The 24441-nt window shown below is 39.7% G+C and overlaps 1 protein-coding gene across 1 annotated transcript; it reads left to right on the plus strand.

Moving 5' to 3' along the window:
• Positions 1-2989: 2989 nt before the first annotated feature.
• Positions 2990-24379, plus strand: LOC132567280 (synaptonemal complex protein 2-like). Its single transcript, XM_060232966.1, has 14 exons — positions 2990-3072; positions 5514-5602; positions 7755-7789; positions 8412-8554; positions 8631-8683; positions 12109-12154; positions 14062-14157; positions 15690-15750; positions 17151-17299; positions 19753-19827; positions 21402-21551; positions 21656-21752; positions 23276-23451; positions 24296-24379. The coding sequence occupies exons 1-14, from the start codon at positions 2992-2994 to the stop codon at positions 24377-24379; spliced, it is 1335 nt and encodes a 444-aa protein (XP_060088949.1). The 5' UTR covers positions 2990-2991.
• Positions 24380-24441: the final 62 nt, after the last annotated feature.

Raw genomic sequence — 24441 nt, forward strand, 5'->3', positions numbered from 1 at the left:
CACTGCTAGGGACCTAGTCTGACTCTTTAACCGAGAGGTTTGCAACAGGTAACTCATGAGCTACTGATACCTTACAGGCTGCTGCAAAGCAGCTTATGCATCCCCTGGAACAGTGGTCCCCAACCTTTTTGGCACCAGGGACCGGTTTTGTAGAAGACAATTTTTCCAGGGACCGGATGGGGGTGGGGATGGTTTTGGGATAATACAATTGTGCACTTTATTTCTATTAGTTTGGTGTGGTGGTTAAGTGTGTGGACTCTTATCTGGGAGAACCAGGTTTGATTTCCCACTCCTTCACTTGCAGCTGCTGGAATGGGTCAGCCATAGCTCTTGCAGAGTTGTCCTTGAAAGAACAACTTCTGGGGAGAGCTCTCTCAGCCCACCCATCTCACAAGGTGTCTGTTGTGGGAGAGGAAGGTAAAGGAGATTGTGAGACTCTGAAATTCAGATTGGAGGGCAGGATATAAATCCAATGTCGTCTTATTATTATTACTACATTGTAATATATAATAAAAGAATTATACAACTCACGGCCCAGTTGCTAACAGGCCACGGACCGGTGCCAGTCCATGACCCGGGGGTTGGGGACCCCTGCCCTAGAAGACCTGGGGAAAATTGCAGAAAGATCTGCTCTTGTCTTTTCTTTTTAAAGCTTTTATTTAATGAGTTTTGCCTCGTTTCTAGTATTCTTCGTAGTCCATGCTCTACGAGAGAAGAGGCAGTTAGGTAGGGGAATAGCTCAGGATTTTTTTCATTACTAAGAAATAACTCATTAAAGAAAATGTTGGCAGCCTTGCTGTAGTGTTTCACACTGTAGTTGAATTGGAAAACAATGGTTTGTGGTTTTCCTTTCGGTGAGGATTTCATGCTGCGCATTGACCCTTCTTTGCAATTCTGCTTTAAAGTGAGCATAGAAAACGTACTTTAATTATTGAAAATAATGGAAAGGGATGGTTTGAATTAATCTGAAAGTTACTGATTGACTACAAATGTGGGAAGGGCTGAGAAGGGCAGAAGAGCTTATGAGCACAGGGGTTCATTAATGCAATATCAAAATATGGCTTGATGTTGCTTCTGAACCTCACTAGTTTGTCCCAGTGTTATATATATTTCCATCTTAACCTATGATTCTCTCCTTGCCTCTGGTTTTAGTTAAAAACATAATGGAAACAATAATGCACACTGGAACTACTCGTGTAATCAATGATATATGTATATGTCTGTGGGGTGTGTCCAAATAATAAATAATTGTAAGCATTTTTGATTAATGGTTAAACTACTTTAAAGGCATTGTATACATACTCCCAAATAAATCATTGTCCTCTTAATGCAAACTTATTTTAATAGACTTCTCTTATTTAACTTTCAGACAGTGTATGATACTAGCAGAGAAGGTATGTTTGAAATGACTTTTATTATAATTTTAGGTACATAGTCTCTTTCATAGTGCCATTACCATGCTCTCAAATAAAATAAGTCATGCCAAATTCTAATAATATATTCTAATAGACAGGTCAGCCAAATTGGAGGTACTTAAATCCGGTGACTGGAGCTGTGAATGGTCAAGACAGATATTTCAACAAATGTTTAAAAATGCCCTAGATTTCCAGAAAAACCTGAAACCTAAAAAAAACCCGAAATATATATGGGAGGTAAACCCCACCCCCCAACCAATGAAACAATGGCATGTAGCTTTAAAAAATGGAAGCCCTCAGTGGCAGTTGCTAGGCAACCACAGCATTGTAGGTTTGATTTCTGTCAGTAAAAGGCATCAGGATGGGGAGGGTCCTTTCCAGGGCTCATTTAGACTTTGAGGAAGGACTCATTGGCCTAGGCTGGGGAACAACCACTGAGTGACTTGACACCACCTGACTACATGACTGTCCTAGACTTGGCTGCTTGCTACTGTTCAACTACAGTCACCCTATTAAAGCCAATGTGACATAGCAGTTAGTGATTTAGTGTCAGGTCTGGTAAACCTGGGTTTAAATCAACAGCCTGCCATAGATGTTCAATAGGTCATGTTGTACAAGTCATATACTTTCAGGCCAACCTAGCTTACAGTTGTTGTGAGAATAAAAAGGAGAGGAGAATGATGTAAACTGCTTTGGTTCCTATTGTGGGGAAAGGCAGGGTATAAAGGAAGGAAATAGTAAGTATAACTGAAGGCAGAAAAAAGACAGGTTAGTGAAAGTCTGAGGACAGAATGTGGCAGGGAAAAGGAAGAAAATATGGGGGTTTCCAGGAGAAGGAAAAGGAAATAACATAGGAAGGGGAAAGTGATGTGGGAACCTTGAGGGTTCCCTACCATGCAAGTTGGCCTGACCCAGTGACTGGCACCACACAATTGTGCCATGGTTTTTCTGGGAAAAAGCTGCTGGGTTGGCAGAGCTCAAGACAGATAGATTCACTGCTGGGTGAGAAGAAGAGAAGGAAGCAGGGCTATAACTAGGTGGGGGCCATGGAGGTGTTGTGCCCTTTCCAAATCTGCCAAAAATACCCTCTCCTGGTCCCCCAATCCCCTGTCCTGTTGTTTATACTTTGCTAATTAAATTATGATCCCCCAGCACCCCCTCCAGAAAAAAATCCTAGATATGGGCCTGGAAGTATGAAAAAGGGAAGCTATGGGAACTTTCAGAGAAGAAAAGAGGAGAAAATGGTGTGGGAGGGGAAAATGAGATGCTCCCTGTTCCGTTTGTAATCTATAACACTAAAAGGCATGGGATTACAGCAAGAAGCTTAGCTGGTATATTTCTCATTTCTTTTAGGCTGCATAAATTGATGACACATGATGCTTAGAATGCTTATAAATTAAGCTAATCTGTTCTGTGACTTCAGATGGAATAGTTACAGAACTTGATTGCTTTTTGAAAATGAAAGTATTTTCTGTTGATTATTTATTTAAAAGTACAGTTAATTTATCTGAAGCTGAATCATGACTTGGCAAGTCATTTATATAGTTTGCATTTTGATCCTTTTTATCAAGGTAAAATGCAAATACTGGAAAACTTTATATTACGAACATGTGCTCTCACTGCTGATAACAGAATAAATATTTATATTCGGCAAGAGGTAAGAAATATCTTTCTAACTAATCTTAGTAGGGTTTAATAATTATTCCCTGCCTTCCTAACAATGTGGATTGATTAAAAGCACCAAGGAAAAAAAGGCTGATTTAAATCATTGACATAAATCAGTATTTTCCAATAATTGTCACAAATAAAAGTCCATACCAACCGGCTACTGTGATTATAGAAGCAGTGATTTAAAACTGCTGCCTTTATACAGCCTCAGGGAGTATACTAAACATTTTTCTTAATACTGTGATTATTTTAGAAAATGATATATGATAAATGGTTTGCTTTTAGAATACTTAATGCAGGAGGTCGTGACTGTTTTGTAGGTGCGTGACAGGGCCAGGAAGGGAGGAACAAATTGAGGTGGGAGAGAGGAGGCTGTGAGTAAATTAGGTTTCTCTCTGCATGATGTGTGAAATGATTATGAAATATGGCCTGCTACTCAGCAGTGCAATAGATTTATAAAAGCTAAACATGAGAAAGGAAATATTAGAATGTTCAGTGTCAGCTGATGTGAGATTCTGGTATTTAATGGTAGGAGAGGAACAATAGTTTGCAGCTATTTGCAAATGGATCTCCCAGAGTGCAGTAAATTTAAATGTGGGTCCTACTCCGCTGTAAAAAGTTTGAAAACTACAGATAGTGCTCCTCATTCCAAATAGTCTCTTCTTGCAGCCATGAGAGACTTTTGTCTGTAGTCATAGGCAGGATGGAATGAATGCTGGAAGCTGTTTTGTCTCTCTAGTGTTCTTTTCTATTTTAGTCTGCCACTTCTCCTTTGCCACCTTACTCCCCTACCTTGCCTCCACCACAAAAAAGTTCAAAAATCTCAACCAGAAGCAATGACTGATAATAGTTATGGGGTGCTCAGTGATCTCTGTGGGATGGAAGGTAAACATCCATGTTGCTAGACAAAGTGCGAGGGAACATGATGAGCTAACTCATTGTGTTCAAGGTGGTTAGTTGATGAACACAGAAGTGAAAGGTCACCCAGATGATCTCTCTGAGGATGACATTTGGGGTAATTTGTCAGTCCTTGTTTTCCTTGCAGTTCTTTCTTTACAGAGAAAAGCAGCCTGTTGTAAATTTTCAAGACGGCCTTAATTTCATTTTAAGAGGTCATATTGCATTAAGTGCAGGTGTAATTTTAAACCAGGCTATTTTTAAAGAAGGAAGGTTATATCTTTCAGTTATAACAAATTTATTAACATTCAATTAAAAAAAAATTCCATCTATCCTTCTTCCTAAGTGGTTTTTAAAGCATTTTAAAAGTATAGAAATAATTTGTGCATATTCATTTACCTGAATGAAACAGAACAGAGCTCTCTGTCAGTGCTTCTGTGGTGAAATGGCACCACAACCCAAATATTTGTATAATTTTTTTTCCTTTTGTTTGCCTGGTAAATGTTGGCTTTGCACTCTGTGGCTGCTTAGGAGTTGGGTTGCACAACTCTTATGATCATTCCTTCTAAATTCCAAAATGTAAATTGTCTCACTGTAGGCTGTCAGACTGCAATGCCTTTTGGAGGCAGCACAGAGTGAATCTTATTGTGAAAGCAGAGGTATTTAAGATGTAGCTCAGGAGCCACATGTGGCTCTTTCACACATATTGTGTGGCTCTTGAAGCCCTCACCGCCCCATTGGGCAGCTTGGAAAAAGCATTTCTCTCTTTAAATCACTTCTCCATGCCAAACCAGCCTGCAGCTTGGAGAATGCATTTAAAGTTAAAGTTCCTTTCTTTCCACCTCTCTCTTCCTCCCCCCTCCCCCCCATCTATTTGCCTCCCTCCCTTCCTCCCTCCCTTCCCTTCCTCCCTCATCTGACATTCATGTCTTGTGGCTCTCAAACATCTGACATTTATTCTATGTGGCTCTTACATTAAGCTAGTTTGGCCACCCCTGGTGAAAGAATGAGCAAGATGAAGTTGATGAGGCAAACACATTGAGGTCTAGCAGCTTGAGACCTGGATTAGTTGAGTAAATCTTTCATTTCCTGTTGTGAAAATAAGGGCCTCTGGAGTCATTTATCACCAACTCGGTACTTAAAGATAAAATCAGTTCTTCCATTTATTCCATTTTGTTCATAGTTTCACTTTTTTTGTAATCTGTGTGACTAAGAAGTCAGCTTTGTTTCTGGTTTTACTGCCTGCTGCTTGGTTTCTTTTTGTAGTGTACGTATCACTACATTTCATTAGCTAGTCCCAAACAGGCGCAACAAAGGCCTGTTTCCATGAATAATGGCTTTGTGTGTATGTGGTTAGATGGTGACCAGGAGTACATATATTGCTCAGTTAGCTTCTGAGAACTGTATTACTATCAAATCTCTTTAATTGCATTGTTTGCATGGATATTCAAAGACACTTTTTCACTTAACCCTTTGCAAGTGTTTCTGCCTTTAATGTGCCGAGTATTCAATTAGCTATTTCTTTATCCTTAGGCAATAAGGAAATTGAATTCAATGCTTGATGCCATGCCTCGAGATACCAGAAAGAAAATTATTTCCACAAAGGAAATGTTACATGTCATGTAATTATTTCATCTTTAATGTAATTTTTGATGTGGCTTATATCTAACTCCAACTACCTGTTTTTAGAACATTAAAAATTTGATAGAATACATTTTCAAGTTTTTCTAGTTTGCTGTTGTTTCTCATCTGGGCAAAGTAAAGTACTGTTAGAAATCTGCTATTTGAAAGCTGTACCAAAGAAGGAAGTAACTTATACAATTGGCTGTTGTAGATTTTCCAGGCTGTGTGTCCACGGTCATGGCATTGTGAGACCTGACATTTTGCCAGCAACTACGACTGGCATCCTCAGAGGTGTAACCCAGAAAGCTGGAGTTCTCTCTGGGTCAAATTGAGAAGAAGTTAGTAGGCATGTAATTTATATCTACTAAGGGAGGTGGGGTAGGGCTGAGTCATTATCTTGTGAGAGCTTCCTGGGTTGTGACATGCTAATGGAGGAGCTTACCTGAGGGAGTTCTTTTGTATATGGATTGGCTATTGACGTTCTTATCTGTAGTGCTGTTGTAAGCTGTGGGGCATTTTGTGTTTTTCAGGACTGGAAGCCATGCCCTGTTCATTTTTAAATTTTAAATTTTAAACAGCCTGGAAAATCTACAACAGCCAACGGACTCCTGTCATGAAAGCCTTCGACAGCATAACTTATACAATGTTATAATAATTTAACAGTGGCAATTGACCTTCAGCATTTGTGTAGTTTAAATTGGCTTAAGACAACCCTTGATATAATTCACATTATAAAAGTTAGCAAAGTTCATATCAATTATAGTTAAAATAATCTGAGAATCAGCCCAATAACAAATAGAAGTTTTCTCAGTTAGGGAAGTCTTACTCTTAACTTTCTCCTGAACTCTGGTACAGTAGTATTTCACCATTTCATAGAGGATCTGTTCCCAGGATCACTGTGCATGACAAAATCCACAAATACTGGGTTCTCCTGTCTTCCATAGCAAAGCAACTAAATATCCTGTACCTGAGTCGGGATGGAGTGAGTATGGGCATTGAGCTCCCAGCTTTGGACAGTGCCACATTGGTGCCAGCCAACAGGTGAGGAGCTTGGGAGTGACCTTGGATGCCTCCCTTTCTATGGAGGCCCAGTTCACGATGGTTGCCAGGTCTGCCTTTTGTTATCTTCGGCAGATCAGGCAGCTAGCACCATATCTATCCCCCCAGGACCTGGCTACAGTGATCCATGCAATGGTCACTTCCAGACTAGACTACTGTAACTCGCTCTATGTTGGCTTACCCTTGAGACTGATCTGGAAACTGCAGCGAGTGCAGAATGCGGCGGCTCACCTGCTGACTGCACCATTTTTACAGGTGGGCATTCGGCCAGCACTCCGCAGTCTGCACTGGCTGCCCATTGAGTACCGGATACACTTCGTGGTTCTAGTGCTAACATTTAAAGCCTTACGCAGCCTGGGACCAACATACCTGCGGGACCGTCTCTTTCCATATATGCCCAGGAGGTCATTACGTTCAGCCTCCCAACATCTGTTGGCTGTCCCCCACCTTGCCTCAACTAGGGCCAGGGCTTTTTCAGTCCTGGCCCCAACCTGGTGGAATCAGCTCCCTATTGAGATCCGGGCCCTACTTGGCTTATTAGCCTTCCGTAGGGCCTGTAAAACGGAGCTGTTCCGCCAGGCTTTTCACGGAGGCTGCGGGTGTCTATTCTTGATCTGGTTGGCCTCCCCGGCCAGCACTGTCATCTGTGATAGGAAATGGAATAAAAACTGCCATCCCTATGAGATGTCATGATATGAGATAGCTAGGCTGGGCAATATGTGATGTCATGGTAATCTGAGTGCTGTTGAGTTGTCTGTTTATAAAATGTTTTTATTGTATTTCATTGTTTTATCATATGTTGTACTCCACCCTGAGCCCTACGGAGAATGGGCGGAATAGAAATTTACTAAAATAAATAAATATCCTAACAAATTCAATGATGTAATAATTGCAATCATGGTACAGTGGGAGAGCACATCATACGATCCATTTGTGGACTGTGCATAAGTGAAATTGGGATTTGGGATACTTGAATCTAGGAGTGGCAAAGGTCTGTTTATAATATCAGGTAGCTATGGACATCATTACTGAGGGTGGTATTTATAAAATATAAAAAATGCATTAATTATTTTCTGTTACAATGTTTCACAGGAATGAGCTGGGAAAGAAAGTTTTGGATGCTGGGGGTAAGTGCAAAGGATACTTCTGGAATGCTTATTAGTTTTGATAAGGCTCCCAGATAGTTTCAGTACGTTAAATGAATAACATCTGAGCATCAAAATTAATTTGGTAGAGTTGAATCCGAAGAATGTGAGTGCAGCAAAGCAGCCTTAATCCAATTCTGTTCAGTATTTTATGTGGGTGAAACTTGCTAGAAATCCAAATAGGTAAATTAATTAGATGGTTAGTTAACAGGAAACTGGTTATTCTGTGTGAGCTGATCTGTCGTTCACTAGCAATGATCTCAAGCTGATGTGGCAAAAAGCACACGCCTGGTTTATTGCCTGCATTATTTCTAGTCATTTATTAAACCAGGTAGTAATTTGCATTGACTAATTTTGTAGACCATAGAAATATTGTACCCTAATGCCTTTAAATTGCAGCATAAATGCTATCACATGTCTTCATATAGTATCACTGTGAAATCAGTTAACATTGACCCTAGTTTCTGTTTTATAATGCAATAGATTATACCCATTTCTTAAAATTTAAAAACTGTAGAAGGCAAGCTTACCTTCCATTCCTGTAGAAAGGCTTTTTGTAGTGTTAAATTTCTTAAAAATACTGTTCCTGTTGCGCACATTGCAGACTATGATCTCCAAGTTGCCATTATTGAAGCTTTATGCAGAATGACATCAGAAAAACAAAGAGGAGAGCTAGCAAGCCAGTGGTTTTCTATGGAGTTTGTTACTAATGCATTTAAAGGAATTAAGGATTCAGAGTTTGAAACGGTAAGCTGTGTTCAAACACTGTTTATTGCATAATAGGAAATAATTATAATTCTCACACTACTTCTCTCCTTGATAGGATTGCAGGAAGTTCCTTAATCAGGTGAATGGCATGCTTGGAGACAAAAGAAGGTATGCAGGTATTAATACAAGAGAAATTCCATTTTCAGGATGGAGGGGCTGGATCCAGTGCAACTTTTCTGTTTGCGCTTAGAGGTCTTGTGCATGGGGATTTTGTGAATCTCTTTAGAGACATGGCCAGACAAAAAGACACTACACTGACTAATAAAAAAACAAATATATAGTAAACATTTCCCACCTATCTTACAAGTAGATGACTTTGTGCAGTTTGTGCCCTAAATTCCCTTTGAAGTTACTGTGGCACCAATTTATTTTTAAAAATGAACATGAAACACATGCAGCACAATCCAAATATCCATGGCAGATTCAGTACACGTATGCTTGCCTATATAAATGAAGTCTTCCTTGTTGTTTAGCTCAATAGTATGTTCATGGCCTATGTTAGGAAAGGAAAGGTCCCCTGTGCAAGCACAAGTCGTTTCCGACTCTGGGGTGACGTCGCATCACGACATTTTCACGGCAGACTTTTTTACGGTGCCTATGTTAACACTGAACTAAAAAGGAAGTCTTTGTATTCATACTCTCCACCAGCACTCTTACAGCTCTACAGATCATGGCTATATCTGTAGAAGTACTCAGGTGGTAAAGGGGAAAAATCTGAAGGTGAATCCAGAGAATATGAAGGTGATACTGGTCAGAAAATCTGATAGTTTTGGATGAGATAGCTTTTATTTGGCAAACTGTTAAAGAGTCTAAGGATAGTTTTATGGCCTTATACACACACATCTGAAGAAATGTCTTCTCCTGTATGAACCTGTTTACAGCCTCTGTTCTTCCTACCCATTTCTTCTATCATCCCATATGGAAGTTTAGGCTCTAATGATGTATATCCATAGAATCTGGGGGTCTGCCATGGGTTTTTTTATAACAGCCCGGCAATGGAAATTAAGGCTGCCCCCTCTTTACCTACATTTAGGAGAGTTAATACAACCATACCATTATGGAAGTTTTATGTTGAATTTCTAGATTCTGCAACAAAGTATTTTGAATTTTCTGGGTAAGAGTTCACTTACTTTTGCTTGGCCATTCTCCTGTGATACCTCATCTTGCAGGGCTTATCTTGAGGCATCAGGGATATATAGGAGACATTCTTTTGAAAACGAAGCCACAGCGATAAGGATAGAGTTATAACAGCAAGATTCGTGGGGACACAGCGTTCCCTCCTGTTCCCATAGCTGCACAGATTGCTCTCAACACCAGAGAGTATTCCATTTAAAACTCAGGTAGAAAGGCAAGACATTCAGATAAAATAGATGTCAGTTGGTACCTCTAGAGCAGGGGTGTGAAACATGCAACCCAGGATTCTTATCTGGCCCATGAGCAACTGGTGCAAGGAAGGGAAGGCAGGAGGCTGCTGGGAGGGGAAGTGGGCATGTGGGCACACATAGTGAGGTGTGTGTGGTTGAAGCTGTCAAGAAATATTACGGAGATTGTTAGGGGGAGAACTATGAGACTGAGGTAAAATAGTGGAGGGGGGAATGGGAGTGAAGGTGGAGAAAGAGGAGACATGGTGCTTTCCCCCTCCCACCTCCTGTGAGTAAATGGGCATCTGAATACATTTGATTGTGCAGGAAGGGTGATTAAGTTGCATTATAACATTTTTGACACAATAATGGAATATTGTATTAGCCTGAGATCGTTCATGCAAAGAAAGTTCCCAATATCTTTGTTTATTCTTCTAACTCTATCTGAGCTATATATTATAGACAAGAGTTCTGCATTAAGTCATTTGTAGCTGTGCTTCTTGAATTGTTCTTAGCTGAAGAGGCTTTGCTCAATGGACCAGTTTTACAGCTGGAACAGAGGCATCTTTCTGATCCCAGGTGGAATCAGTGGCTAAGAGGCCCTGAAGGCCTCTATTGCAAATGACTGGTGATATTTTAGATACTGAAGGGATAGCTGAATAAGATTTTCTGTTCATGTTGTATACTTTTCTTTTTTAGGTCTGCCATGTCACATGCAATTTTCTGCGCTGTTTTATCTAAACCTTTCCAGATTTCATTTTTAAAATAGCCAGTTCCTTCTTCAACATTAAGTTAAAATATTCTGGAGTCCTCTTCTGTGCTTTCTGGTACTCTGTTTCCTAATATTCCTTGCTTCCATTCTACTAAGATTTTTTTTGTCCATTATGCATTCTTTTATTCTTCACTCATAATCATTATCTGTACTCAGACAGTACTTATCTAAATTAAATATAATTTCAAACGTGAAATTCTATCAGCTTAAGTCATACATCTTCTGTGAGTTTCTTTCTTTTAATATACATTACATTGTCCATAATTATGGCTTGGATTCGGTGAAAGAGTTCCACGTGTGCTAGACAGCAGAGCTCACTTCTCTTCTGTTAAAACTTCAGGTTATGCAAGATCAATAGTTTGCAGTAAGTTTGTGCTAACAGAAGTTTTAGCTCAAAATGGGTAGCTGTGTTAGTCTGTCTGCAGCAGTAGAAAAAAAGCAAGAGTCCAGTCCCATCTTAAAAGCTGACAAAATTTCTGTGAGTCATTGCTCGCTTCTTCAGAAGTTTTAGCAGAAGAGGAAGTACACTCTGGCAGAGACTAAGTATGCATGCATGGAATTTGTTTGTGGGATCCAAGCATATATTTGTAACATTTGTAACAATTTGAAATCTTAAATGTATTGGTTAATAATGATCTTAATTTCTACTTTTCATTTTTTCTTTTATGCAAGTTGTATCAGTGTATCTGATTAATACTTCTCAATATATTCTGAAAAATCCCTTCATCCCAAAATAAAGAATTCCAAGATGCCCCTCTGTGTGTCTGATAGAGTTAGGGTAAATTGTATAAAATAAGCAAAATTCTGCAGTTTCTCTTAATTTAGATGCCACAGTTTTGCCACAGTACTGCAGCTTTTCCTGTTCTGTTTGTTGTCCTGAGTTAAATAAGGCAGGGTATAAATATTTTAAATAACTAAACATAACTTGAGTTACCTTGACAACTTTATTTTTGACGTGTGGAACACACAAAATCCTGCAGGCAGATCACATTAATGTCTACTAGATCCCTCACTTCCTTAAATAATAATAATAGATTTTATTTATATCCCGCCCTCCCCGCCTAGGCGGCTCAGGGCGGCTAAAGATACTGTGTTGGATACTGTGTTGGATTAAAGATACTGTGTTGGATCTCTTCAGAGTGCTCAGCTAAAGGCAACATGTTCAGTAAATGCAAGGTGTGACCCATTGGTGTAAGATCCATTCTATTGGTGCAGGAGACTCTTCCATGGACAGAATACAATGTGTGTTATTGGAATGCTCTACTGTTAGCTGAGAGAACCAGTAGGATATAGCCCATTATTTTTAGGAACTATTAATTTGGATCATCAACTTATGTCCGTGCAGTTAAGATAAAGAAAAATGATAATACCCTTATTATTATTAAAATGCTTCCTTACAGGGTTTTCACCTATCCCTGTTTATCAGCCTTCCTGGGGGAATATGAGGTTAGTCTTTTTATTCTGAATTGTATGTATTTCCTTGTATTTGGACTATTGTGATGTTTTATGTTAATTAAATGGGATATTATCTGTGATGTCAAACTTAGGTAAAAGGGACAGTCCTTCCTTGGTCTTAGTATTTTTGTGTTAGCAGGAAACAAAGAATTACCACAGGAGAAGCAGAGTTGGCTAGGTGGCATGTGGGGTGTCATAAGGGTCTTTAACTTCTATGTGAGACCATTGGTCAAGATCATCAGGCACTTTGAAGTGGATGGTCCCCAATATGCTGATGACAGCCAGCTTTACATTTCATTATCCAGGCCTCCAGGTGCAGTTGTGAAGGTCTTGAGCCATGATCAGATGGCTGGGAGAATATAACAGCAGCTTAATCCAGATAAGACAGAGGTTGAGGAGACAATGTTTGGCTGGTGTTGATCTACCACAATTAGATGGAGTTATACTTCCCTTAGTAAATCATGTTAAGAGTCTGGGGACCTGGACCCTCTTAAACATGGTCTTGTTAGTGGCTAAACAGGTAGGGACTGGTGATAGGAGCACTTACTTTTAGAATCATAGAATCACAGAGTTGGAAGGGCTTTACAGACCATCTAGCCCAACCCCCTACTGGATCAGCCTAGAGCATGCCTAACAAGTGTTTGTCCAGCTGCTGCTTAAAGACTGCCCTAGGTAGCTGGTGCTAATTACATCTAGTTTATAAGCTGGCTGCTTACTTAGACATTGCTGGCACGGGTACTCAAGTCCATGCCACTGTAAGCTCCAGAGCAGATTACTGTAACATGTTATATGTACAGTAGGACCCATGTTTGAAGACATCTTGGAAGCTCCAGCTGGTACTGAATGTGATAGTAAGGCTCCTGTCTGATGTTAGCTGCACAGAATAAAATAACTGCTGCTGCTTCTACCTGCTTCTGGGCCCACTTCAAAGTGCTGGACATTACTTTCAAAGCCCTTGACACCATACTTATTGAGCCGCATATCTCAGTATATTTCCAGTACACAGCTTTGTTCTTCAGATAGCTTCCTCCTTATGGTGGCATCTGCTAGGACTGGCTGTATGATTATAGGTAGGTCACAGGCTTTTTTCTGTGGTGGGCCCCATCCTTTTGAATGGCCTACCAGAGTGGGTGTGGAGAGTGCTTTCACTTGCTGCATTCAGACAGGCCTGTAAAACAGTTTTATTCCTGGGCAGGGCCGGATTAACAATTAGGCCAAGTAGGCAGTAGCCTAGGGGCCCCCACACCTTTAGGGGCCCTGGGCCGGCTTTCCCCCCTGGTTTCCCCCCTGCTCTCAGCCTTCCCAGCCTGCACGCGCAGCCAGCAACTGAGCCGCTCTTTGCCGACTTGCCTGGTGCGGCTGCTGCTGGTGTCATCGCCAAGTTTGCTTTTCTCTGCCTCTCCCTCTCAGCTTTGTCAAAGGGAGTTTTGAGAAGATGCCTGCAGGCTGCAGCGGGTGGCAGGGTGGGCGCTCCGAATCTGAGATAATTTGGAAGACCCCCACTCCGAGATTTTGACTGCCTAGGGGCCTCCACAGGGTTTAATCTGGCACTGTTCCAAGGAGTAATTGTTGGAGGGTAAATTGTTTTGGCTGATATGGCTTTGTCTGTTCTAATTCTCTGTGTTACTAATTTTGTGTGTATTTTATTCTAAATTTAAAATCTTTGCTTTTTATCAATTTTAATTTATATTTCAAACTTGGACTAGTATATTTTAGCTGCTTTGAGTCTGAGAAGATAAGATGGGATAGAAATGTTTTAAATTAATAAATGACAACAAATTGAGCTATTTAACATGAAAAAGGAGCCCAAATACTTAAAAAAAATGCTTATAGAGTGTTGATATCAGATTCAAAACATGTAACTTGATAGTTTCAGTTTTTGTTTTACTTGTTTTTAGCTACAGATACCGGAAGATGACAACCTTGAAGCGTTTTGGATTGATTTTAATACTGGTAGTAGAAGTATATCTTTCTATGTTGCTGCAGATGATGAGGTATGTTAATATAATTTGATTACATTAGGGATAATGGTCATCTAGTATTTGATTATAAACTGTTGAATTCTGATCTGAGCCTCAGGGCTGCCTTTCACTTTATAGAGGCTAGTTAAGGGTGTTTTAGCAGATGTGTACAGTGGCAGGAAACCCCAAGCGGTTGCTACTTTTCTATAGATGTGTACTTTTTTCAAGACATGTATTTGTACTTTTTCTGCAGCTAAAGCAGCATTCCGTGTACAGAACAATATCTGTTTATTAATTAAGAGTGCTTTATTCTGTCTTTTGCTTAGCGTGATCTTCAAAGTGGCTTACATAATCTGTAAAAAGAATGATATAAACAGCAATCATATCTGGCAAAAGCAATCAACGTTTATCAGCAATAATTACTACAGTAGACAAAATAAACCCAGAACAGAAATGTGAAATAATGTCCTTTGACTTTCTTACCCTGATGAGGAAATTAGTTGCAGATTGATCACCAAAACTGTTAAGGAAAAGTTCTTCATTGGAAGTTCCAGTGTGTACATTCAAGTTGCCAGCCAACACAAACATAGCCCCCTGGATGTAAAAAAAATAATATACTGAAAGTATTCATTGAATTTATATGGTTTAAAGGTTGTCAACTATTGCCTTCAAGTTGATAACTGTAGGGATTGTGCATGTGTAAAGCACTGTGGTGCATTTAATAAAGTTTTAAACTTTGTTTGTTACAGTGTTCTTGCAACTATATTAGGATGGAGGGATATGTTTGATAATCTTAGGAAAGACAAGGGTTGGTCCTACTTTGCTTAAAGACTTTCCCTGCTCAGTAGCTTAAGGTGCACCTTAAAATTTTCCAGTGTTGCCTGGTATATTCTAGAAATCAGCAACTGAAGACCACTGTTTGTTGACGTTTTAATGCTCCAAGAGCCTTCATAGCAGCTTATAATGTATTTAGGCAAAAAAAATATGAAACCAAAAACTGTATAAAATGGTATCAAGTGACCAAGAACAACAAGAAACAAAATTGTGCCAGTTTGTAGTGGTTAAGTGTGCAGACTCTTATCTGGGAGAACTGGGTTAGATTCCCCACTCCTCCACTTGCAGCTGCTGGAATGGCCTTGGGTCAGCCATAGTTCTCACAGAAGTTGTCCTTGAAAGGGCAGCTGCTGTGAGAGCTCTCTCAGCCCTACCCACCGCACAGGGTGTCTGTTGTGGGAAGAAGATAAAAGAGATTGTAAACTGCTCTGAGACTCTGGTTCAGAGAGAAGGATGGGGTATAAATCTGCAGTCTTCTTCTTCTTTGTGTATAGAAATCTAGGAGGCGTCATTTGGTTTTCCAATGAAAAAATTGTAGGAAAAGAACTTGCTGGCAGGTCAGTTCTGGGATGTCTACTTGAAGAGCTGGGTTCACTATTCTGAAAACAGCCCAATATAGCTAGATGCTGATCAGAAATTCATACATTTTGCTGACAGATTTAAGTTTATGGCAAATTTACTTTTTTCCCATAAGAAGTTTCATTCCCTTTTCAAAAAATTCTTATTTTTAGGCTCATCATTGGGAAACTGTAAGCATACCTGAAGAAGAAATTGAAACATACATTATAGAAGGTAGTGACATATATAAATTTGTTTCTTGGTCTCAGATTGTTATTTATTTTCAAGGTGATAATGTTTGTGAGCCAACTGTAAGTTTCTTATAGATTCCTTCTATTTAAAACTACAATACAAAACCCTGAAAAAGAAAAAAAAAGATACTGTTCTAGTCAGGGGTCTTTTTGTTGAAAAATAGGTGGTGGAGCTCATCCATGGATTGTTATGCAACTGCACATATTATTCAATGGACAAGGAGGTGGAACTCTCAGAAGGAGGAGGTGAAACTCAGCAAGGTTCAGGAACTGTGCTCCTGTGAGCTCCCACTGAATCCAAGGCCTGGTTCTAGTATATAATCCATTTGTTTTCAGTGTTGTAAGCGCCATTCATAACATAGCACTCATAAAACAAAGTTAAAACCCGGTAGCACCTTAAAAATCAACCAAGTTTTAACCAAGGCATGAGCTTTTGTGTGCATGCACATTTCTTCAGATAGTGCACACAAAAGCTCATACCTTGAATAAAACTTGATTGGTCTTATAGGTGCTACTGAACTCTAACTTTGTTATTTTGCTTCACAGCTATCCACCTGGATGTAGCACTCAAAAGTTGGTGAATGCCCTCTAAAGAAACATATTTGGCTTTTAAGGACTCTTGTTGAATGCTTTTCATTTTAAACACAGCAAGTTTATATGATGTATTAACCTTTATTGATTTTAAAATATCTATGATACCTTTGAACCCAAATGGGGTTCCCAAGGCAGTGATAATCAAAAACATTAAAATAGCATTTAAATTAAAGTATATATAAAATTTTTAAATTCACTGAAACCACATGAACAGACAGAACACAGTTATGGAGAAGGGCCAAAGTTATGTATTTGTTCAGTACATTCTTATCCCACCCTCTCTCCAAGGGGCTCAGAATACTGTGCAGTGTTCTCTCAGATCCTCATCTAACACACTTAACTATGACACTACACTGGCTTTATATTGTGTTGGATCATGTGAACTGTCAACAGAAGGTACTAATGGACACCGATCTTTCTTGGATTCTCTTCCAATTAGCAATCCCATTATACCCTGAGAAGGTCATGCAACCTGTGCGGGCTAGTAGCTGTGTGGTTGAGGAGGCTGCAGTGGGGTTGGTGGAAGCAAAATCCCCTCTCTGTCCTTTTCTGTCAGCACAGTAGAGGTTTCAGAAGATGGAGAAGGGGCAATTTGTACCCTCCTCAATGGTAACCCTCTTCCTGACTCATTGATCCTGTGACCTCAGAGTCAACTTTCCTGGGTTCAGTTGAGATTGTTTAAGGAGAGGATCATGGAAAGATCAGTGAACATCATGCTCGTGGTTTTTTGGGATCCATCAGGCTAATACTAATGCTTGATACTAATGAATACATTTCATCTTTGAACAGACCAGAAAGACAAAAAGAAGTTAACAATAAATATAAAAAATCCAATATTTGTGGGTGATGAAGAAGGGGAGAAAATAATATTATATTTTGATTCTGCATTGGAAATATTGGATGCAGTAAGAAAAGTTTATGGTGCAAATAAATGTCAGGTAGGAGATGAGATTTCCTTTTCCTACTTATTTTTCTTTGTATCCAACTGAAATAATAATGTCTAACCACCATTTGTATTTTATAGCTGCTTTTATAGATTATGCTTCAATTCTTTCTGTATCACCAATTATTCCAAAAGCAAAAAGTATATATGTGCAACTGCAGTTATCTCAAATAAAGCAAGAGGATTCTGTACAGTTAGTTTTTAAATTGGCAATCTACCCCTACTCACCAAAAAAAGAGGAAAAAAGGAAACAGAATAGCAGCATCTTCTTTCACTAAGTGTTGTACAGGAGCCCCATGGCGCAGAGTGGTAAGCTGGGTTCAGGTAGCTATCTCAAAGTTAACTGAGCCTTCCATCCTTCCAAGATCAGTAAAATGAGTACCCAGCTTGCTGAGGGTAAAGTGTAGATGACTGGGAAGTCAATGGCATACCACTCCATAAAAAGTTTGCTGTGAAAACATCGTGATGCGACGTCACCCCAGAGTTGGAAACGAAATGGGTTGATGATTTTTAAGTTCTCCATAGTCAAGGGTAGACTGCTTTAGAAGTGGATGCAGCACAGCCTGTTTCAAAACTGGAGCAACTACCCCTTCTCTTAAGAAAGCATTAACTACTTTTCAAACCCAGTTAGCCAGGCTCCTCCCCTGGAAGATTTAAATAAGTGTAAGGGTAATGGTCATACAAGCAGGCGGTAGACCTCAGATTTCCAAGGGCCATGTCTGCATCCTCATGTCTGAGGATGTCTGCATCCTCAGACTGAATAAACTGAAAAGCATTCCACAGAGTTGAACAAGCTGGCATCCTGATACCATCCAACCCTGGCACTGCGAATGTAGAATCCACGTTGGAACAGATGTGAGAGATTTTATCTGCAAAGTGCTGAGGAAAACAGTCACTGCGGGCCACCTCACAATCCACCTCCTCCTGAAGGCCAGATCCCAGCAGGCCTCTGACCACCTAGAACAGCTCTGCTACCCTACAGTGTGCAGATGTAATGGTAATGAAAAATGTTGCTTCTTTGCAGCCATCCCTGCCACAGACTATGATTTAAAATAAGCTTTTGCCTGTGCCTCATTGGATTTGGCCTGAGTTTTCCTCCGTTGTTGCTCTAGCTGTCTCCCTTGTCTTTTCGTTGCTTATAGCCCCTCAGTAAACCAAGGTGCCACCTGAGAGAGGGCACCTGGAACACATCATGTCAACTGCCTGAGTTATATCCTTATTCCAAAGGTCAACCAGGTCATCTAACACTTTACTTTATATGTTGTAAGCCGCCCTGAGCCACCTGGTGGGAAGGGCGGGATATAAATCACAAATAAATAAATAAATAAAAATAAAATTGACAGAAGCACCAACCATATCAACAGCAAAAATCCCTTTGAGCCATCAGAAAGCTGTTTGGATCCATGTGGCTCTGGGGGCAGATTATCTTAATAGACCCCCACCCCTGCAGATACTTGATATTCCTGCAAGTCTAAACCAAATGGGTAGTAGCCTGTCCATGACAAAAGAAACATTGTCACTTCCTTTACCCTCAGATCACATTTCTCCTGCTCAGCACAAAGTACCAGTTTAAGAGTGTGACTTGCACAGTGTGCCTTTTATGCTGCCTTCCCACCCAATTAAGGTTCCCAAGATGGTGAATATGAAACCACTTGAACACTAAAATATTTCAGATTATAAAATACTTTAATAAAACACATAGCCATACAGGGACAATAGAGAAGAGGGTCAATAACTGTTATTGGGGTATGCCAAACTAAATTTTTTAAAAAAATCTTTACCCACTGACAAGAGACACCATTAAAGGGAGACAGACAAATCACATTCACTCTGTTCTCATTTTCTGGAGGGAAGATGCTTTCCAAGTTTGATTTTGGTTAGCATAGCTGAAACACCTACAGATCTCTGCCCTTTCTTCAGAATGCCCTTCCTAGGATGGGATATGAAGGAAGCATCAGCTTCATGCGGGTTATCATTTTTTATCCACCTTAGTTTCTATTAGAGTATGGGGGTTTTGTCCCCCAGGCAAAACAGTTCAAGACAGTGGATGCTAGGAAAAAGAAGTAGCTGAGCTTGGTAGTTGCTGATCCTTCCACTCTTCTACTGGCAAAGCCTGAGCCAGAAGCAAATAGCCAGACAAAGATAGAGTGGGAACAGACCGTGACTGACAAAGCAGTCATAACAATTCACAAAGAAAGAAGACTGAAATTAAAAAAATAAATAAGAAAAATTGGTTAGGGATACATGGTTTACAAACTCTAATGTGAGCTAAGCAGACTTTCAGTGCATTCATTTTCAGAAGAGAATGCCAGTGCTTTTAGACAAAGATACTAATTTCACTAGTACTAAAACTATATTCTCTCGTTGCTGGAAGTAGAAGTGGAAAATACATGTTATCTCTCTTTTTTGAATTTTGTACTTTGCTGTGTTTATTACTTGTACTTTCAGGGGTTTACTAAGAAGAGCACTATGTCAGTTGCCAGAACCACAGTACATGTAATTTTTGATGAAAGCGGATCACAGGTATAGATTAGTATTTTCTTTATGTAGGAGCAAGCTCTTGTTTAATAAATGTAACAGAGAAGCTTGGTAGCTAGAAAGGGTGCACATTTTGTAGTTTCTTATGAGAATCTCCACATTACTTTTTTTTTTAAGTATTCACAAACTACTATCTATCCACAAGCAAAATCTGTCAAATATGTATCTTTGTTCTTGACTGAGGCCCCAATCTAGTGGATGTTATATATAAGGGCTTCAGTATGTTAGGGAGGTATTCGCAGAAGTTGCCATTCAGGGAAGTCCTTCATCACATTGAGATGCATATCCAAGCACCACAAACCTTTGGATTTATCACAGAATCTATATCACTCTTAATATATAAATGTCTAGAATTGCAGTCAACCAGAAAATCTGCTTAATGTATCTATTGTACACTCTCTGGGCAAGATAGAAGCCTAGTCGCCATACACCAAGTCCGCTTCCTTGAAAAGCAGGCTGCAGAACATAAAGCTGGGACTTCCCCTCCTCTCATTGCTTGTAGACACACTGCAGCTCTTATCTCCATATCATGGCCTTAAATTGGCCATAAATATTATTGACCTTAAATAAAAGTAGAGACTGTGCCAGAGACAATACTACTAGGCTGAAACCTCACACATTTCATAGGTAAAGGAATTTGTCAGCCAAAATCCTGCCAATAGCAATTTTGGTTTCGTTCATACAGAACAACCATGGTTTAGTGCTACAAGAGCAAGCCTGGATGGAGGTTTGATCTCCCTTTCCCTTCTGCCTTCATACGCCACAATGAACTAGCTACTTTTAGGTCTCCATTAACATCAAACTGTAGTTTGCCATTACATCTCAACCGGCAAACTGGTTTGTTCCTCATTTTCAGGGTAAGCACAAACCACAGTTTGCCTTATGGTGTAGCAGCTAACCGGTTTGCTGAAAACGGGAAAAGAAATAATTAGCTCATGTGTGCTTGCATGCAGCATGCAGAAGAGGAAGGATTGTGAGAACGAGCTCCAGGTTCATATTGCAGAGGGAGATAGATCATAGTTTGGTATTGCATTTGAATCAAGCCAATGTCATCCTGCTCCAAGTCACCAAAAATTGTGGATTTTATATCAAACTGAACACTATTCAACTTTTGAATCTGCCCACACAGTCTTTCACCTTTACTCATTTAGTTCTATGACACAATCCTCAGTAATCTTATTATTGGTCACTAATTGTTGGTGGTTCTTTAAAAAAGACTTTTAAAAAATCATAGCTAAATAAATCAAAGGGGTACAAACAGTAATTAGTAAGAGCAAAGGTTTCTTGAACCCTGAGCCTGAGAGGTGCAGCAGGGTTTTTTTTGTTTATTTAATTTGCTTATTCTGAATAACAGCACCATCCTACATTCCAAGCTACTCTTCATTCTTCATAGAATTTAAAAAGCATTTCATAGTGTTCTACTACGATTTCACTTTTGTTGGATAGAACCTTGAGTTTTATTTGAAATGTTTCTAGTAATGTATTCCTTAAATGTTTAACTTGAATGTTATTGTTCCAAATCCCACCTCCCCCCTCCAAAAAACCCCAACCCTGAATAGGTTCTTGTACCAGAAAGTCAGATATCACCTTTAAAAGAAAAATCTTGGAAGCAAGTGGAAGACAAATGTAGTTATCCTGCAAAACATCATAATCACCCCCAAAATCTGAATAAAGAAGTTAATGTGGACTTCCAAGCTCCTCAGTCCAAAGTAAGCTCGTTTATAAGAACAGAAACAAAGACAGAGGGCATCTATTTGATTGCAGATGTAAATTAATATAATCTTAAGTATTCTTTTTACTTTTTTATTTCAAGATCACCCCTGGTAAAAGGAAGGTATCTGAGGCATCAATGACTGTACCTTGCACTACCAGATTACCAGGGCAAAGTCCATTTCAGTTGGTTAATACTTGTAAGTTAGACAGGATCATATATATTATTTATTTATTAATATTTATTTGATATTCTTGAAAATAATGAGAGCACAGTTGATATAATCAGCTTGTAGAATGGCGGGGGGGGGAGAGTCTTTGAGGCGAGTAATGGCTATTTTGACTTGAGAGTCAAAATAATAATCTTGCAGTTTTGTCAGGAAGGTATAACAACTTTCCAGAGTTCTTTATGTATCTAAAATATTTCTAGCCTACTTCATGCCCAAAGAACCAAGAGCAGGTTACAATAGAAACAAGCAACAAATTTAAATCTTTTTGGCATGTGATCCACAAGTCCATATTTAGTAGATATGATAACCCACTTAAAAAACAGAGCATGGCACAAGTCAGGAAAACCGCAAAAGCCTGGGACCCACTTGAACAGGCTTCACACCCCATTTTTAGGTCAGGACTCACAGGTTGTGAGACACTGGCCTTTCCTATGACATCAAGGACAGTGGAACAAATTGGAGTCCAGTGGCACCTTTAAGACCAGCAACACAGTTTAATTCTGGGTATAAACTTTTGCGTGCATGCATACTTCATTAAATACATTGAAACAGTTTTCCTCAAGTCTTACATATAGATAGGACAGGTTACCTGGCAACTAACCCCCACGCCTCACTCCTAGGATTCTGGAATGATTTGGGTTCCATTATTCTGTCTAGGGGGCTTCTTCAGGGAGACTGGGATGAAAAAACAGCCCTGGATAAGGAAGGAGGAAAGGCGAAGGAGCAACCAGACCAGAGCTTTGCTGGACCTTGCACCTGGCTCACACTGGCGCCTCCTTTTCCAAGTTTGGAAGACATTTGTGTCAGGAGAAGCTGCTGTTCTAAGTCCCCCCCCCCCCCAAAAAAAAAACCCAAGACTTTGGATCCTTAAAATGTTGACCCCAGATATTTCCAAATATTTCCAGAAATATACAAGACAATGATAACAGTATTCCCAAGAATCCCAAATACTGCATTGGGTACCTAAATATACCTGGAGAGATCAATAAGGTATTTGGGGGGTATATATTAGGATCAGCCAAGAACACTTCCCTAGCTGAAAATTGGAAATTATTATTCAAAAATGAGGTCACAAACAAACATGAGTTATGGTTCAAACTCATAGAGAGCCGGTTTGGTGTAGTGGTTAAGTGCGTGGACTCTTATCTGGGAGAACCAGGTTTGATTCCCCAGTCCTCCACTTGCAACTGCTGGAATGGCCTTGGGTTAGCCATAGCTATTGCAGGACTTGCCCTTGAAAGGGCAGCTGCTGTGAGAGCCTTCTCAGCCCCATAGAGTGTCTGTTGTGGGGGGAGAAGATATAGGAGATTGTAAGCCGCTCTGAGTCTGATTCAGAGAGAAGGGCGGGGTATAAATCTGCAATTCTTCTTTGCTAAGAATCAGCGGTAATATTTTTTCTGACTATAATCTTGCTAGAAGCAACAAAGGGTTCTACAGACTTCAACCCCCCCCCCCCCCCCAAAAAAAACCAACCCTTGTATGTTCATTTCCAGCATCTCCTCGTAAAGGCCGGATTAAAATGCCTCTTCAAATGATGAACTCAGTGGAACAAACTGACACTTCTTCACCTCCTGAGAGAAGAGCAATGGATTTTAGTCTCATAGAAGATAGCATATCAGTATCTTCTGTAACAAAATCTCTTCAGAAGAATAACATTGCCACACAAAAGGTAACCGTTTATGGCAGTAGTGCTTAGGGCAGATTAAGATGAGTGAGAGTGACTTGGAAAGCTTGCAAAGCACCCATAGTCCTGGATGAAACCAATGAAGAGATGTCCATTGTCACAAGTGCTGGGAAGGAACAAATTTATACTGTCGAAGGTGGCCATGGCCCCAATTTGACTCCACTGAAGGCGTAAGAGCAGCAGACAGGCTTTCTCTTGGCGCAAGAGTGAGGAAGGAATCATCCCCCAATTTTGCCTCCTCTTTTCAGCCCGTTTGTGCCTCTTGGTTTTTTGTTTTTTTTTTGTCTACTGAGATCCCACAGCTCCTTTTGGCGAGCTATAGAAGGGTGCTTCCAGAAAACCAAGAAAAGGGAAAGTCCAGTACCACAAGGGCTTCCACTAATGCAGCAATAGAATCCAACCTGCTGTACTTATTGATCTTTTCAACTCATGGAAATAATTTTTAAATAGAGAATGGTGTTCTGTAAGTGGACTTTATTGCCAGAAATTTTCAAAGAGCATTTAAATCAGCAGTCCTTTGAAGGTTGAAAATGCTCTGTGATCCCTGTCAACAGCACTTGGGTTGTCCAGACAACTGTCCAATCCCTTAACTTTGATTCCTTTCCCACTTCAGTAGGAAGTTTTTGATTTGGACTTGGAGACCTCTGTTCCATCATGCAGTTTTGTACCTGGGTAGAGTAGAGTATACATTCAAACAGTATACAGGTTTTTTAACAGTTTGATATTAGTATAAGAGACTACATTTTTTGAAATATTTGGAATTTTTTTTAATATTTGTAAAAAAACCATATCTACTAATTTGATAACTTCCTGTTATATTCATATGTAGCATATTACAGTCAAGAAAGGGATTCAGGTGTTTCACAATGAGGAAGATTTAGACACCTGCAAAAACCAAAAATTAGGCAAGTAGCTCAACACATTCGTCATCTGTGTTTATAATTCTCTCTGTATGTGTGTACAGAAAATTTTTAT

The sequence above is a fragment of the Heteronotia binoei genome, chromosome 2, assembly GCF_032191835.1.
Source record: "Heteronotia binoei isolate CCM8104 ecotype False Entrance Well chromosome 2, APGP_CSIRO_Hbin_v1, whole genome shotgun sequence".
Taxonomy (NCBI): domain Eukaryota; kingdom Metazoa; phylum Chordata; class Lepidosauria; order Squamata; family Gekkonidae; genus Heteronotia; species Heteronotia binoei.

Bases quoted from the DNA above. Each gene is read 5' to 3' on its own strand.
- LOC132567280 (XM_060232966.1), top strand. From the start codon at position 2,992: ATGCAAATACTGGAAAACTTTATATTACGAACATGTGCTCTCACTGCT. The intron at 15,751-17,150 runs GTAGTGACATAT...ATCTTTGAACAG, and splicing joins TGAAACATACATTATAGAAG to ACCAGAAAGACAAAAAGAAG. The intron at 19,828-21,401 runs GTATAGATTAGT...AACCCTGAATAG, and splicing joins TTGATGAAAGCGGATCACAG to GTTCTTGTACCAGAAAGTCA.